The following is a 17,028-nucleotide window of genomic DNA, read 5'->3' on the forward strand; positions in this document are numbered from 1 at the left end:
TTTGATTTAATTTCAACCTGTTGGTTCTGATCCTACCTTCTGGGGCCACAGAAAACAATTCCACACCATCATCTATATGAGAGCCTTTCAAGTACTTGAATATGGCGATCTCAGCCTCCTCCTCTCCAGGCTAAACATGCCCAGCTCCTTCAACCTTTCTTCATAGGATGGTCTCCAGACCCCTCACCATCTTTGTTGCCCTCCTCTGGACCTGTTCCAGCTTGTCTAGATCCTTCTTAAAATGTGGTGTACAAAACTGAACACAATACTCCAGGTGAGGTCTTACCAGAGCAGAGTAAATTGATACCATCACTTCATGTGATCTGGACACTACTGTTGATACAGCCAAAAGTTGTATTTGTCTTTTTACCCACCGTATCGCACTGTTGACTCATGTTCAGTGTATGGTCCACTAAGACCCCCAGATCCTTTTCAAACATATTACTGCTCAGACAAGTCTCCCCCATCCTATAGCCATGCATTGAATTTTTCCTATCTAAATGCAGAACTTTACATTTATCTCTGTTAAAATTAATTTACACTGAAAAAACAGGTTCTTTAAATACTTCTTTGGTCCTCTCCAGGAAAGCTGGCAACTGAAAGACTCCATTTGTACCAAAAAGTCTAGAGTCTAGGGGTTATAATTGATCCAGCATTATTGTTGGATAAGCAACTTAATTCAGTTGCAAGAAAGCTTTTTTCCAATTTTATTTAGCCTGGAAGATGGCTCCCTACCTTGATCTGCTTAATCAGACCATGTGGATTCATGCAGTAACAAGAAGGCCAAAAAATGGAGTCTCAGTGTGTAAAGCCAATAAAAGAAAATCAATGGGGAAATACAGCCATTCAATAAAGTATGCAAACTTTCAAAAATTGCATCAAAAGCGTTCATATATATTCAAAACTCAGCAGCACACGGCAAGAGCTAGGCATAAGAAACACAACGGCAATTAAAGATGCATTACATATGTAACAGTAAAGAATCACAAAGGCAAAAAACAGACCACAATGTTGCTGTTCACAGTCACTGCCCCAGAATAGTATAGGGATGCTCAAACACAAAGTCTTGATATTTTATAGTGAAGACTTTAAAAAACCTTTTTGGTACAAATGGAGTTTTTCAGTTGCCAGCTTTCCCAGAGAGGACCAAAGAAGTCTTTAAATAATCTTTTTCTGAAGAAGTCCAAAACTGTCCTGGAAAGATGTGTAGTCTGGAATCTCAACATGTTTTCTGCACTTTTTCAACCTCACTTTTTAGTGGAACCCAAACTTTTAAGCATTAATTTCTAGCTACAGTTTCAATTCTTATTCTGGAGTTGGTACGCTAATGGGCTACATTAATTGATTAGATGCGATGGTTGATGCTGAGTCTGATGTGATGAACTTTATGTGTGCCAACACTACTTTCAGTGGAATAATTTCCCCTCATGCATTGTAAACATGTTTTAAAATAATTGATAAAAATATATTTTATTTTTGTAAGCTTTACAAATCAGTAGGTATTTTTCATGTTCTCATGTAAGCATATTCAAAATAGTAATTTTTTTTTACAAGCTCTCATCCTGCGTCTTGGCTGTTCACACCTGTTTAATTTTAATATGCTGTATATTAGTGTGATGTTTTCTTTTTCCTCCCTCTAGTGGTGAGACATTTTTCATGATACTGGTGGAGGATATAACCTTTTTTTTTTTCCTTTTTAAAAGGAGGAATGAAGAATAATTCTGTTTTGTGTGGTGACTTTCTTCCTTAGATGTTACAGTGGACTCTTAAATGTTGAAGATGTTCTGACAAGTTTTGACAATACAGGAAACGTTTGTAAGTACTTTATTTTTCTTGAAGTAGAGGCTTAATAGTAGAAATATAGTTTATGCTATTATGTGCAACATTTGTGCCAGTGCTATTAACTTGCAGTGCCTATACAAATACTTAGACAGTTGTGGCTTTATTCAATTCAAAGCACTTAACTACTGGTACACCATTCTGAGCTGTGGGTCACTAAGTATATAAGCCAATTCTGTGTTTTCTGTGCTGCCAAATACTTCCTTGTGGCTGCAATCCAAAACATTTTTCTGGATCTGTGACTTCTCAGTCCTTGCCTCATCAGTAACTTGTTTCTGAAATGTCCTGGGATAGCTTGTCAGGTGATACAGAGAGCTGTTGTTGGAAAGAGGGGTCTTGTAATCCCTGATGTGCACATGGTGTTCAGCAAAAATGTTTCTTTAAATAGTACAGAGCCTTGCATGCACAGGAGCGGTTAGTCCAATCTGTCCTTCTGTCCAATCTGATGCTGAACCCAGCGAAGAAAAAGGTCCTGTGGCTGGGCTGGGGTGGGGTGGGGAGGAGCAGGGCCAGGATTTTAGCTTCCCACTCTGAATGGGGTAAATCTGATGCCAGCTTCCTCCATCAAGAGTTTGAGGGTGACCCTTGATGTCTCTTTTACTTTGGAGGCACAGGTCGCTAATATGGCCAGGATGGCATTTTTCTGTCTTTGCCAAGCTGGTCCCCTACCTGTCCTGCACTGATCTAGCCACAGTCATCCATGCAACAGTCACCTCTAGACTGGATTATTGCAACTCGCTCTGTGGAGGGCTGCCCTTAAACTTGTTCCAGAAACTTCAGCTGGTCTGCTATCTGTCCTGCCCTGATCTAGCCATGCAACAGTCACCTCTAGACTGGATTACTGCAACTTGCTGTACAGAGGGCTGCCCTTGAACTTGCTCCAGAAACTTCAGCTGGTCCTTATGGGTATCCCCTTGAGTATGCATATACAAGCTGTGCTCCATCTGCTGCAGTGGCTCCAGAATGAAGACCAGATCATGTTCAAGGTTTTGATACTCACTTTCAAAGCACTAAATGGTCTGAGACCATCGTATCTGTGGGGCCACCACTCCCTTTATACCCCTCAGAGAACTTTATGCTTAAATGGTGCTAACCTGTTGGTAGTCCCTGGTCCCAAAATGGTCTGGCTGTCCTTGGCCAGAACCTTTTCAGCCTTGGCCCCAGCCTGGTGGAACTCTCTTCCTGGTGAGATATGGGCCTTGCAGTACTTGACACAGATCTGCAGAGTCTGTAAGACTAAGATGTCATGTTACTAGCAACGGTTAGTAAGATCAGTGGTCTCTTGGGTTTCTTTCCCCTCATCTTTTTATCTCCATACCTCCCCGGTTAAGAACTTCCCATCAGTGGAATATGATGTCATGCTAGCCATTACAGTTGCTTGCAGGAAAGATGTGTGATGCCATCTAATAATGTTGGAATCTAAATGTATGTATTTATTGCTTATTTTATTCTTCTTTATAGTATGTTTTTACTCTGTACTGATGAGATATGTTGTCTGCCACCCTGAGCCCAATTTCAGGAAATGGGCAGGATAGAAATGATGATGATGATCTACCGTCTCCTTCCTAATTTTTACATCTGATCTTCACCAGTAGGGCTACTGCAAATATGTTACTGGGTGCAGAATACATTTTTAAATGAATAGAAGACAACTTATTCACTGGTTAGCAAGAGAAGTGCTCTCTTTTGTTTGATACCTGTCAGTGACTCATCCTCCCAAGTTGCAAAACTATTGATGCCTTGTTTCTTTTAGGAAAAAAATTTTGGTAGTCAGCTTCGGCTAGGGCAAAAAATAAAACAGCAGTTCATGGCTTTTATCTTTGACTGTCCTCCTGATAACAGTGTAATTATTTTAGTGCTGGTTAATGCTGGTGTTGATACTGAAGCCAAAAAGATGGCTGAAATTAAGTATGGCTTTGCTTTGGCAGGGATATGACATACTTTGTAAAGCAACCTTCACACTGATGGTGCTATATATAAAATAAAACTAGGTGGTGAAAACTTTCAGATCAAGACTAAAATCTGCTTTGTACTGATTAAAGCAGTTCTGACAACCTGATCTTATGTAGAGTTATGCACAGCTGCATTCACTGATTTTAACAGGCCTAAGCATACTAGAATCATACAGTTGGAAGGCACCTCAAGGGTCATCTAGTCCAACCCCCTGCAAAATGCAGGAAATTCACAAGTACTCCCACCCCATCCCCAGTGCCCCTTGCTCCATGTCCAGAAGCAAGGCTGGCTTGCCCACTAGGCAAATTAGCCATTTGCCTAGGGCCCTGGGAGGGGGGCATCAAATTGGGGTCTCCCCCCTTCCCCTCCCCATACCCAAGGCAAATGCCTGATTTTCCTCCCCCCACAATGAAGAACAAAACTTGCTATCCCCCCTTCCTCCTTTCCCTTTTGCAGCGCTGCATGGCAGTGCCGGTGGCACCCCCTGCACACTTGCTCCCTTTGCTCTTTCTCTTGCGTGCTCTGAGGAGCACTGCTAGAATCTACCCTACTGACTTTGACACTGTGGCCCAGGCATCTGAGCATTCCCTCTTAAGAGAACACTGGAGGAGGCTTTGCTCCCTTCTCACTTCCAGTTCCAGAAAGGAGGGGGAATGAAGCCTCCTCCAGCGTTCTCTTAAGAGAGAATGCTCAGATGCCCGGGCTGTGGTGTCGAAGCCAGTGATCGAGGGAGGAGGGGGGAAGGGGGCAAGCAGGGGAGGGGGTGGCAGTTGCCCGAGGTGTGTGCACCCGCCTAGGGCCACCAGGGGTGAGGGGTGGCAGACTGTGAGTCTGCCTGGGGTGCCAGACACCCTAGGGCTGGCCCTGCCTAGAAGATGGCAAAAAAACCTCCAGGATCCCTGGCCAAATTAGCCTGGAGAAAATTGCTCCCTGACCTCAAATTGACAATTGGCCTTTCTCTGGGTAAGAAAGAGCCATGAGAACTAAGCACTGATGCAACCCTTCCTGCCCTACTTCTGATGATCTGTTTAAGTTCACAGAATCAGCAGTACTGTCAGATGGCCACCTAGTCTCTATTTAAAAACTTCCAAAGAAGGAGAACCCGCCACCTCCTGAGGAAGCCTGTTCTACTGAGGAACCACTCTGTCAGGAAGTTCTTCGTAATGTTCAGCTGAAAACTCTTCTGCTTTAATTTCAACCCATTGGTTCTGGTCCAACCTTCTGGGGCAACAGAAAACAACTCTGCACATAGTCTGGGCTATAAGGCTGAACTATAACTCCAACCTTAATTTTTCACTAATTGCATATGTATTTACATCCTTGCTGCCCAAATATATCTTCCAACTAGATCTGTTCAAATACATCTTCCAGCCCAAATATATCAAAGGGAATGTTGACTTTGGGTAGCTTATACTCCCAAAATCTTGTGGTCTCTGAGTTGCTACTGGACTTGTATTTAGGTATTCCAGCCCAAAACTTTCTGTCTCTCTCACCCTTCTTTTTTCCTGGCTGTTTCTTTATCCCCTCTCTAAAAATCCCTATGCATAGAGCCTTTCTAAGGGCTTTAATGGGAATGATGCAGCATGTGAACATAATGTCTGTGGAAAGGCACACTGTTATCTTTTTGCTCATAAACAGTTCTGCCCCAGAAGTGTTTCTCTTAGCAAAAACTTATTCTCTGCCTAGAGTTTGTGATCAGTGAATGGTTGAGATTTCAAATGGTTGAGTACACACACACCATCAGGAGCTGGTATGGCATGGATGCCCCATCCTGTTTTATAGTGTGGGTGGAGCTATGATTCATTTGGGTTGTCTAGGTTTTAGTACTGGCCCTGGATAATGCAGACAGAAAGTTATCCTGGAAACATGAGTAAAACACAGAGAGAGAGCATCTAAATTGTTTTTAAAACAATATATTTTCAAGTTTATGTAAAATTATTAATGCTTAAAATACCAATATCTTTCCTGTGCTTCTGCTATGTTTTTTTTTAAACCCCAACAGCATATAAAGAGGAAAAAAAAATATTTTTGTAGTTCAATCAAAACATTTTTCCTCCACAGGCCATAACATGAAACTGTTCTTCTTAAATAGTTCTGATTCACCTTGAAATTTGTCTTTGTTTTTTATGAACCTGAGATTACACTTCATTGCACACTGACATTTCAGGAGCAGAGAAATGTCTATTTCACAAACTAACTTTTGACCTCTAAACAACAAGAACAACAACAAAATCTAAAGGATAGGTAATTGTGTAGGAAAAATGCTTCACGCAATTCAGTCTCAACTTCAAAGCATTTGTCCTGGCTGGATGCCTCAGGCTTTATTATAGTCAGTCCAAAGAGTACTTAGAGAAATATGTATCTTGAAGTACTGCCAGGTAGGAGAAACAATTCACAAATTTACAGGAGAATGGAGTTTCATTGGATTTACAAGTTGCCAAGGGAATAATATCGACACTAGGGGAGAGAATTCCTTGTGTGTGTGTGTGTTGAAATTGCTGATGACAGCACAATGTGAAGCTGAAGCACAAAAAACCAGAATGCTTTAGATTTTTTGATAATGCATTTCCCCCCAATAATTCTACCGTTCTGAATATAACTATTACAACTGTATCTGAGGGACATTTTTTGAAACAGTATTCCAATATTTCTCCTGATCATTCAACCATATTTTTTTCTGTTGGCTGAACTAATAATTAAATCTCTCCCCATTATCTCTCCTCTGTTCGAAACAAATGAGGCCTGATTTGGGAGAGCCCTTTCAGTGTTCAGACTCTAAGCTTGACAGGTACATTTGTGTGGCACATTTGGCTCCTAAAGTTTATATTGTAGGATTAAAATAACACTCATTTGCTAAAAATGCATTTCTTGAGTTTGCATAAGTTTTTTTTCAGAGTCCAAACCATTGCAGATAATATGCCTCCATATATCTTAGCTTTTATTATGTGGTTTAATAGATGTTTGGTGTAATACAGATACATTTTCCTTTCTACATTTTGTTCTCTAAACAGTCAACTTCCAAAGCAGAGTGGTAGAAATATCCAGTAAATTAGACATTAGTTTAGAGTAAGATGTTGCCACTAGCTGGCAGCATTATATTAAATATGAATAAACTTCTTTAAAGCAGTGCATAATAACATTTACCAGTAATTGTCTGATGCAAGTAAGTGTCATCCTGAGAAAACAAATTAAATTAATTCTTCCTTGGATTGCTTGTTAAGGTAGAACCTGTGAAAATGTGTCCCTTTGATGAATAGTAGATGTAACTACACTGAACTTTTCCATTGCAGAAGCGTACCTGAAAATATTAATAGGGAATGGAGAATTCTTTCCTTTAAAAATAGACTTTGGGGGTTAATCTTTACTGTTCCTTGATTGGTAGGAAACTATTTGGTGTATGTATTTTATTTGTGATCAGTCTTGGTGGTCTTCATTTTCATACAAAGCATGACAATAACACCCAGTGCACCTCTCTCTTTCTATATGCAAACCCTTCTGAAATACAATGTGCATGTATGGATTAATAAACATGTGTTATATTAAGGCTCTGTTTAAACAGCTTAGGGAGCCCCATGGCGCAGAGTGCTAAAGCTGCAGTACTGCAGTCCTAATCTCTGCTCACGACCTGAGTTTGATCCCCGGCAGAAGCTGGGTTTTCAGGTAGCCAGCTCGAGGTTGACTCAGCCTTCCATCCATCCAAGGTCGGTAAAATGAGTACCCAGCTTGCTGGGGGGAAAGTGTAGATGACTGGGGAAGGCAATGGCAAACCACCCCGTAAAAAGTCTGCTGTGAAAACGTGAAAGCAACGTCACCCCAGAGTCAGAAACGACTGGTGCTTGCACAGGGGATTTTTCTTTTCCTTAAACAGCTTGCAGTTAAGAGATGGTTAATTACCGCTCTACTAAGTAGTTAATTGTTAGAGTCAAAGATGTTAGCACATTGCCTGTAATTGATTTTGTTGATATTTGTCTATGGAATATATTATTCATAAACTATTTGCTGAAAAAGCAAGATGCTTGGTAGTTTGAGGAATAGAACTCTGAGTGTATGTACCTTTTCAGGATCCTTATAGAAAGAATTAAGGGGGATTTGGTGCTGTTTGCAAAACAGAGATGATCACCAGCACTTCTCTTCTATACTGCAGTTGCACGCAATATAATATGGTATCCTCATTCTTCTATGCTATGGTACTAGAAATTGGGGCATCTCCTCCTTCTGCCATGTTTTGGGAATATAGTGCATGAAGGACTAACAGGCAGAATTCTTCCAGAAACCAGTAATGTGTGGGAGAGTTGGTTATGGTCATCTTCATGCTCAACAGGCCCAACTTAGTAGGCTTGCCACCATACAGCTTCAGAGAAGATTGGCCATTTTGTTGCCCAGCTGTGTTTTTCTTTCTGAAGCTCAGCTTCAGTACTAAACAAAGGGCAATTTCTGATGTGCACATGCTTAAATGAATTAATATATGCAAATTAGCAGTAGCTGTCTACCTATAATAAATAAAATGAGCATGTCTGTATGTTTTATTTTCTGGAAGAGGTGGCAACCATTAGTGTACTGCTAATTTGTTCAGAGTAATTCTAATCTGCTGATGGCTCAGGTGGTCAAGTGGTCCAAGGCTTATAAACTTCTCTTGTTATTCAGGGAAGGCCATTCAGTTTTATATATATGAGTTTAATTGTTAATAAAAGCAAGGCATTCAAAGATGCTCATAGTTTTGGAAAGAACAATAATTTTTGTACATGTACTTCACTGTAAGTGGAAAAATAAAATTGGTAATATCTGTTATGGTGGCTGAGTATGCAGAAGTAGCCAGAAATACTTGCATGTGTATATAAATAAGTATTATGTACTGCCATGTCACACCTATAGAAGCCATGCTTAGTTTATGTGATTTTGATAAACAGTGTATTTGGAAGTGGATTAATTGTTTAAGGAGAATGTTCTTTAAAGTTGGTTAGCATTGATGTAGTACCTAATAGTAGTTGTACCTGCAGATGCATAACAGAGGCCATTCTTATATTTAAAAAGTTACCTTTTTAAAAAAAGATAGTGTATGGACAAAACACACAAAATGAGAAGGAAAGAAATTGCTATAGTAGAATGAAAGATTTAAATAAAATATTGTTTCTTCCAGAAAAGGCTCATCAACTTATTTACAGTTTCATTTTTTAAACCCTGACTTCTAGAAAGGTAACAGTGCAACCCAGTGCAGAGTTAATTCAGTCTAAGCTCATGGAGTGTAGTAATTGCATAGAATTGCACTAACAATGCAATATTGAGCAATAGGAATGTACTGTAACAGTGTAGTCCTGATCCTGCTTGTGGAGGACAGAATAGAAATCCAGATAACTAAATAAACAAACAAATACTTAGCAAAGTCACAGTGTTCTAAGCCCATTAAAATCAAAGGTGTGACTCTGGGATTGCACTGCAAATCATATCCTAAACGACCTGACTATGAGTAAATTTAGCAGGACTTCTGATTAAATGTATTTAATGGTGCATATTCCTCAAAAAGTGTCCTTAAGAGCCTAAGACTTGGACACACATTCTTTACCAAATGGATAACATAATTATGTCAATTATGATGAAAACAAAGCTTTAAATAGAAATACTGAATGTCTGCCTGGGGAAATGCTTATTCTGAAACTAAAGGAGCAGCAGGGGGCGCTGCATGTACAGAACTGCCTATGTAGATGCTCCACAGTAGATGTAATAGACAGGTGCAATTGCAGTTTTAGGATGATCAATACACTGAAAAATCTGTAAAGTATGGGAGAAGGGGTTATTAAAAACTCTGATATTAAATACCGCGTAAGACATGGGAATAAGACGGCAGTTTATGTGACCCTAATAGATTAATACTTGATGAGTGATGAGTGGCTTGCATATGTGGTTCATATATAAATAATTACTCTGTTTTGTTGCATTTTGAAATCTTCTGAACAGTAGCATGTATCCTCTGCCATAAGGTGGATCTGATAAATGAGAAAGTTGTTGGCTGTTTTTTCTTCTATTGAGGAGGTGTGCATTTGAATATGAAAAGCAAGGTATTTCAGTTTGTAAACACTGGATGCTATAGCACACTATAATAATGCCAGAATAGACTGTTTTTTAAATCAAAGATAAAATCTGTACAAAATTATGTTTCTTTGCAGAGGCTTGGGATCAATGTATTTTTTCTTGAAACAATAAGAAAAATGTATTTGGTTTTGTTTGGTAACAGAGAACTAAAATTCCTCTAGAGCTGTATGTAGAATCTGTGGCTCAGTAGGCTGCATATTTGTTGTTTGTACTGAACTTCTGCTCATGTTCTGCTGTGTACTCAAGAGAGATTCCTTAAGACTTCAGCTATCATTTTAGCCCCCATCCAATCCTCCACGCTCTAAAGCAGGGGTGTCAAACTTGCAGACCATGGGATGCATGTGGCCTGTATAGGACTCAAATCCAGTCCCCCAAGCAACTGTCTTTTCCTGCTTCCTTTTCCAGGGCTGCTGCTACAGCTGCACAGTAGTTTGATTTCCCCCCAGCTCCCTCAATGGCTCTTTGCTTCCTGTTTCCTGCCTCCCCCCCCAACACACACAGAGAACTTCTGCTTCCTTCTCTCTAGCTGCTCCTCCTCTTTTGGTAAGGAAGGAAAAAGAGAAAATAAAGTTGGAGTGAGTCCCATGGGAGGTTTAAGACCAACAACATTTTATTCCAGGTGTAAGCGTTTATGTGCAAGTATATTTCTTCACAGGGAGGGAGGGTGGGTGTATGGATTCTTCTGACAAGCAGAATGTACAATGAGGAAATTATTTTGGCTTATTCTGAAAAGTTTTTTTTTTAAAGAATGGATTTCTTTGTTCCTATCCCGATTTATTTTTCTTCAAAAAGACCATGATTAGGAATAAGAATACTTGAACTTATATTTTGGAGAGTGGAGTGATTTTGATGCCAGACGATAATAGCAGACATTGGTAATGAGACAGGGGAAACTAGCTCTCAGTTCACCAGGAGGATGCACTGTCTTGAGCCTCATTATCAATTGCAATTCAGCAGTCTCTCTAATCTTCCTTTAAAATTCCTTTGTAAGAGCACTGCTTCTCTTAGGTCAGCAACTGAATGTTGTGGTTTCTAATGTCTGATTTATGTCCATTTATTCTTTGCATCCTCCTGGACTAAATCCTCGTGGATGGAATTGAGACCTAGGTTTCCTGTTTCAATAGCAATGCTGGTATCTCCATGCCTACTACCCCTCTGCATATCACACCTAATCCAATCAATCCTGCTGTTGTCATTCACCTGCTATTGCCATTTGAGATATGAAATCACCTTGATAAAGTTTACATCTCTGGTATCTCATGTTACATTTTATGGCATGCAAGGCCTGGCCCAACAAAGCGACACTTATGTCAGATTCAGCCCTTGTAACACGTGAGTTCAGTACCTCCGCTCTAAAGTGTTCCATGAGTGCTCAGGCTGATTGAGAAGAAGGGGATCTGAATAGGGAGAATAATTAATGGAGAAATAGAAATATATTGCCCTCTGCTCTCATTCTTTAGTAAGTTATTTAATGGAATTTCTGAAGAAATAGGACTATGTAGCAATTTTTGTTTCATTTTATTTTTGTATGTACATAGTGCTTGCATGTATTACAACATATTTGTTTCTAAGCTTAGATTTGCCATTAGCATTTAATTATAAAATAATGCTATTCAGTTATTTGGCAAGGTAGAAATAGAGTCCTTTTCCTCCCACCTGTCCTCCTGCATATCAGTCAACTGAGGAAAGGCTGTCTTTTTCTGTTTCTTCCTCTGACTTTCCTTTCACTGACTTGAAATGTGAAAGAACAAAGCAGTAGACAAGTGCACCTTTAAGACCAACTAAGCTTTATTCAGAATGTAAGCTTTCGTATGCTCTTAAGCAGACTTCATCAGACATATGGGTATGGATGCAGCAATTCTTAATATAAGTTTGCAGTGTGGAATCATCGGGATGTTTTTAGCAGATAAAAAGAATCACAAATAGGGTGTGTTTGTTAGTGTAGGACAAAATGACTGAAAAAACACTAGGTGATAAAAAGCAGACTGCTGTTGTAGGAGTGCCATAAATCTAGGTAACATTCTGGCTTTGTTCTATTGCTTCAGATCAACATGGCTGCCTACTGGGATCTATTGAAATGTGAAGTTCTACTCACTGGGCCTACAGGTTTCTCCATAGGTCTCACTGGATGGCTCAGAGATACCTGAGTTGCTCTGTGGACTCAGATTGTGGCAGCTCCCAATACATTACGCCTGGATGGAGATGCCATCATGCTACCTAGGGAAAAGGATAGGATGACATTTTTTAACGTCAAGAGAGGCACGCACTGTTCTTGCATTTCTTGTAACATGTCACTCAGATTCAGTAGTAACAAGGGAGTGATCTACATCCTGCTTGTGCTTTTGGATAATCTCCTTCTGTTTTTAATGCCTCACACTGTGTGTGTGGGGGGGGGGGAGGTGCGTGCGTGCACACACAAGTATGAACACCTCTTTACTTTCTTTTCAGGCAAAGCATTACCATTACTAGATGGCATCTTCCTATTCTTGATGTCTTTCATTGTGGTTGGCTTGTCCGAATTTCTCTCTCTGCTCTTCAGGTAGAAATCCAATTTTTTAAAAAGATGACTGTGTTTTTTATTCAAATTGGACAGAGAACACAGTTCTAAATATAAGAATCTCAAGTCATCAAATGCAAAATATCAGTCCATTCTTATCTGTGTTTTGGTATCACAAAATTATAATATAGTGCTTATACAGTATTTCTGGGGTGTTGAAAGCTATTCGTTATCTTAATAATTCTAACACAGCTTTGTACAGTAGATCAGAATTATTATTTTCATAGTGTGGCTGGGTTGCTGAGAATGAGAAATAGTGACTTGCCTAAGACTACTCATTGAGTTCATGGCAGATAGGAGATTTGGACTAAGGACTTCTTGGTATCTTAGTCACTGTGCTCCAGTAGCTTAGTTCCAAAGACAGAATGAATATTACTAATGAAAATAACTGTATACAGTTCTAGCTTGTTTCTTCAAAAGCACGTTCAGAAGTATTATCGATACAATTCCTATTTGGAATTTCATTCTATTCTTCTGTAGGGGGAGCCAGAGAAAGAAACTAGAATGGGAAACCTGTTTGTATACAGTGATGATGTACCTTATGAGGATTTCAGAGTTCTGTCTTGGCAAATCTCTCTTCTGAGTTCAAGATTTACTAATCTTCTAAAAAGTATATTATAAATACATTACTATATATCCTATGTAAACTGTGACAAGAATTATGACTCTTTCATTTTCATTGAATTGCACTTTAAGAAATGATTTTATGTCCTTAATTAGGCTGAGCAGAGGAGTGGAAAAATGATTATTTTAATTAGCAATGAGTTTCATAGCGTTTGGAAATTTCTCTTAAATCACCTTTTAATTGAGACTAAAATGGATTGAAATTACAAATGCTAAATGTAGCTGATCTAATATTTCCTAAAATTACCATATTATTCTGTTATTATAAAACATTGTGACTAAAAGACAGGTAGGGCATAACTTCACAAAATAAAATCTTAATGTGATATATGCTAACTAGTAACCTTGTTCCTGTTCTCCAATGATGTTAACTTTAGGATTTTTGAAAAAAAATATCTGCAGGTTTTGGGAAGTAATTTTTTGTTGTTGTATATTTAGTTCAGTTGTGTTAATGTGTCTGGTTTTCAATTAAAATAAATCAGAAACTAAATGAAGTAACTTCCTGCCAATAATAATTTTTTAAAAAACTTGAAAGCATATTCCATGTTGTTGTTGTGAGGATAAAATAGAAGAGAATTATGTTGTAAGCAACTTTGAGTTGCCCTTGAGGAGAAAAGCAGTGTATAAATAGCAAATAAAGTAAACAGCAGCAGCATCCTAAAAACTGAAGGAAGAGCTTTTCTGCATGAAATTAAAATGTCTGATTTTTTAAAATTATCCCATTACTTGCTCACAAGCTATAAATATGCCAGGTTTTCTCTCTGCAGATGGTTAGAATTACATGTCTATTACTAATGTTCCCTTTCTCTTAACAGGTTATTTATATTTGCACCAGTAAGTAAAATGTATTTATTCACTAGGAATAAGGCTCATTGTGAAAATAAATACAATGGGGCTCTAGAAAGTGGCTCTGGGCAAGTGCCCTGGCCTTGGGCACCCAGGGTCAATTTTGCTGTAGCATCATAGCATGATGACGATCATACAGATGCCGAAGCTCAGCATTTCTTTAGTCTGTGGTGTGTTATTGCTGCATTTTCCAGTCATATTCAGCCTTGCAACATTTAGCATCAGCATGTGGTGTGACATGGGTTTTTTGGCCTGACCTGGTTGTGTTATGGTATACCATAGAGTATGTGCCTCAAGGTGGCCATTTTCTGTAGGGAAATCAATCTGACTTCAGTTTTCCATGTCCTCCCCCGCTCCTGCAGCCTCTGCCTAGGAAAAGAACAGTCTTTCTCCCTCTGAGGCAGTCAGACATCTTGTGGGTGATTTCCTATCCTACTTGTAGGGAGGCAGGAACAAACTTTCAACTTCCTGTTCCTGCTGGGAGTCACCCATTTTCTTCAGTTTGTTTCCTGCCTCAGTAGGGAGAACATCTCAATAGGCTTTATCTAGCCTCTTTCCTTTATTCTTATATCATCTTCATTCTTCTACTCTAACTTAAAAAAAACCCTTCCTTGTCCTTTCCTATCCCCTCTACTCTATTTTGTCTGTCTTTGCCCTGTGCTCCTCAAAACAACCCAACAAGCTCCGCCTGCCATTTTCAGGCCCCTCCAAGAGACTCTGTTGCTGGAGTTGAGGCACCCGACCAAAGTGGTCCTACCTATGCCCAACTTGGAAGAGGACTTCTTGTCCGAGGGCGAGAAAGGGCTCCTGGGCATCACCGCCGATGCAGGGACCGGCAAGACCCACTCGCGGCTTGCTGAGGCCTCCCGATCACAGCAGGGACCAGATAGCTGCATCATCGTTAAAAAGCACGCCAAAAACACGGCCGCTAAAAAGGGAGCGAAAATTAGTGGCGGCAGGAAGAAGCAACGCCCGAACTCCATGGCCTCTTCAGGAAGCGGTGAAGCTAGTGTTGCGGCGGACCAGGGCTCACAGAAGGGGGCTGCAGGTGTGGATCCATTCCCAAAGGAGTTTAGAGCGCCATTTACATGCAACTCATGAGTAGACGCAGTAGGGAGCCAAACGGACCCAAATGAAGGAGAATTAATTCCTGTGCTTCTGCCACATGATTTCTTTGTTACTTTTAAAGAATAGTTAAGAGCGGAAATCTTGGAATTATGTAAGCCTAGGGGAAGAAAGTGTCACCGCTCTCCCCCTTCTTCCTCCTCTACCTCTCCTTCAGTGTCACCACGCAGAGGGTGAGCTGGGCGCTCGAAGCATACATGACCCACCAAGGCAGCCCAAAAGCAAGGCAGTGCTAATAGACCAAAATCCCCACTTAGAGGTGATGAGTCTGACGACAGGAGAAGTGATAGAGAAGGAGAATTCTCTACAGATGATGAGGAGGGAGACGTTGAAGTTCCAGACCCTGCCTGCAGGTTTTTGAATGCAGATGACTTCCAATATTTACTATCTAAGACATTAGCAGCATTAGATCTAAAAGATGACCCAGATATGGCAGACATTGAGGGAGAAGCCACAAAAAATAAGCGTAAAGAGGGGGACAGCGAATTTTCCCCCAGATCTATATCATCAGAAAGGGCATTTCCATTCCCGGCATACTTTGAGAGACAGATGAGGGCGAATGGAAAAGACCCTGTGCTAACAAACAATACCCAGGCTTCCTAAGGAAATTATACAATCTTTACTCATTCACTAACAATTTTCTGCAGATCCCTCTGGTAGCTGTCCGCATTACAGCCCTTCAGAGTGCTGGGTTGGTTTCAGAGGACGGGTATGGAACGCTCAGAGACAACTTAGATAAAAAAATCTGAGTTCGCTTTAAAAAGAGTTCAGGAAGCATGTTCGATGTCCCTAAAAGCCTCAGCAATCGGCATCTATGGTATGGATGCGAAAATTAATATCAAAAATTCCCCAGGAAGACTCATGTACCCTGGACGAGGCACAAGGGGTTCTGAAAGCAATATCATTTTTAACTGATTCTACCCTTGACTCAATGGTCTTTGCTTCTAGGGCCAATGCATCCTATACTGCAGCAAGGAGATCAGGGCATGGTCAGCAGACCACAAATCCAAAAATATAGTTATGGCCTACTCCTTCAAAGGTGGCCTATTATTCAGGGATGCCCTAGAGAAAATCTTAGTTGAGACAAAAGATAAGAAAAAAGCTATGCCCAAGTTCATACATTGGGGGGACAGAAGGACATCTAATCCCTCTTCCTTTCAATTCCAGCACAGCCTACCACGCTTTCGCCAAGATACAAGGAAAGGATCCTGGAACGCATCCAACCAACGCTTCAGAAGACCCAGATCTAACAAACGATTCAACAAGCTGTCCATGCAACAGGACAGACCCGACAGAGACTCTAAATCCAAAGCATGACTATCCAGAGATTTCCGTTGGAGCAAGACTTCTGCACTTTCAACGTCATTGGCAAATGACGTCAGCGGACAACTGGTGCAAAGAAATAGCTTCAGACGGATACAAAATAGAATTCCAGTCATTCCCTCCCCACAGATTCATATGCTTACCGGACCACAGGAACCCCGTCAAGAAGACAAGAACACTCCAGGCAATCCAACACCTACTGTCCATCAAAGCGATAGATCATGTTCCATCAGAAGAGAAGACTGTTGGAGTGTACTCAGTCTTTTTTACAGTTCCAAAAAAGTCAGGAGACTGGAGGTCGGTACTGGACCTAAAATACCTGAACAAATTTGTGCAGACAAAACATTTCAGGATGGAAACGATGAAGACCATAGCGGAGTCCGTGCAACACTAGGAGCTGATGACATCAATCGACCTTTTGGAAACATATCTTTATGAGCCTCAGAAAGTTTCTAAGATTCTGTTATGCCGACAGACATTACCGATTCAGAGCACTACACTTTGGTCTGTCATCAGCACCCTGAGTGTTCACCAAACTCCTAGCAAGCCCAGTCATATGCCTCAGGGAGAGAGGTATTCACATTCACTCATACCTCGATGACATCCTGATAAGTGCACCCAACACTGCAAGAGCACATCAGGACACGGCCACGACAATCAGATGCCTTCAGAAC

General features: G+C 40.4%; 1 protein-coding gene across 3 annotated transcripts in view; it reads left to right on the forward strand.

Moving 5' to 3' along the window:
- The window catches only part of CAMKMT (calmodulin-lysine N-methyltransferase), a 551,334-nt gene that overhangs the window by 56,423 nt on the left and 477,883 nt on the right, over positions 1-17,028 (forward strand). For all 3 annotated transcript variants that reach the window (XM_060247632.1, XM_060247636.1, XM_060247645.1), the window contains exon 3: positions 1,751-1,815. In XM_060247632.1, the coding sequence (XP_060103615.1) occupies positions 1,751-1,815 (65 nt within the window). The remainder of the gene's footprint in view (positions 1-1,750; positions 1,816-17,028) is intronic.

The sequence above is a fragment of the Heteronotia binoei genome, chromosome 1 (assembly GCF_032191835.1).
Source record: "Heteronotia binoei isolate CCM8104 ecotype False Entrance Well chromosome 1, APGP_CSIRO_Hbin_v1, whole genome shotgun sequence".
Classification (NCBI taxonomy): domain Eukaryota; kingdom Metazoa; phylum Chordata; class Lepidosauria; order Squamata; family Gekkonidae; genus Heteronotia; species Heteronotia binoei.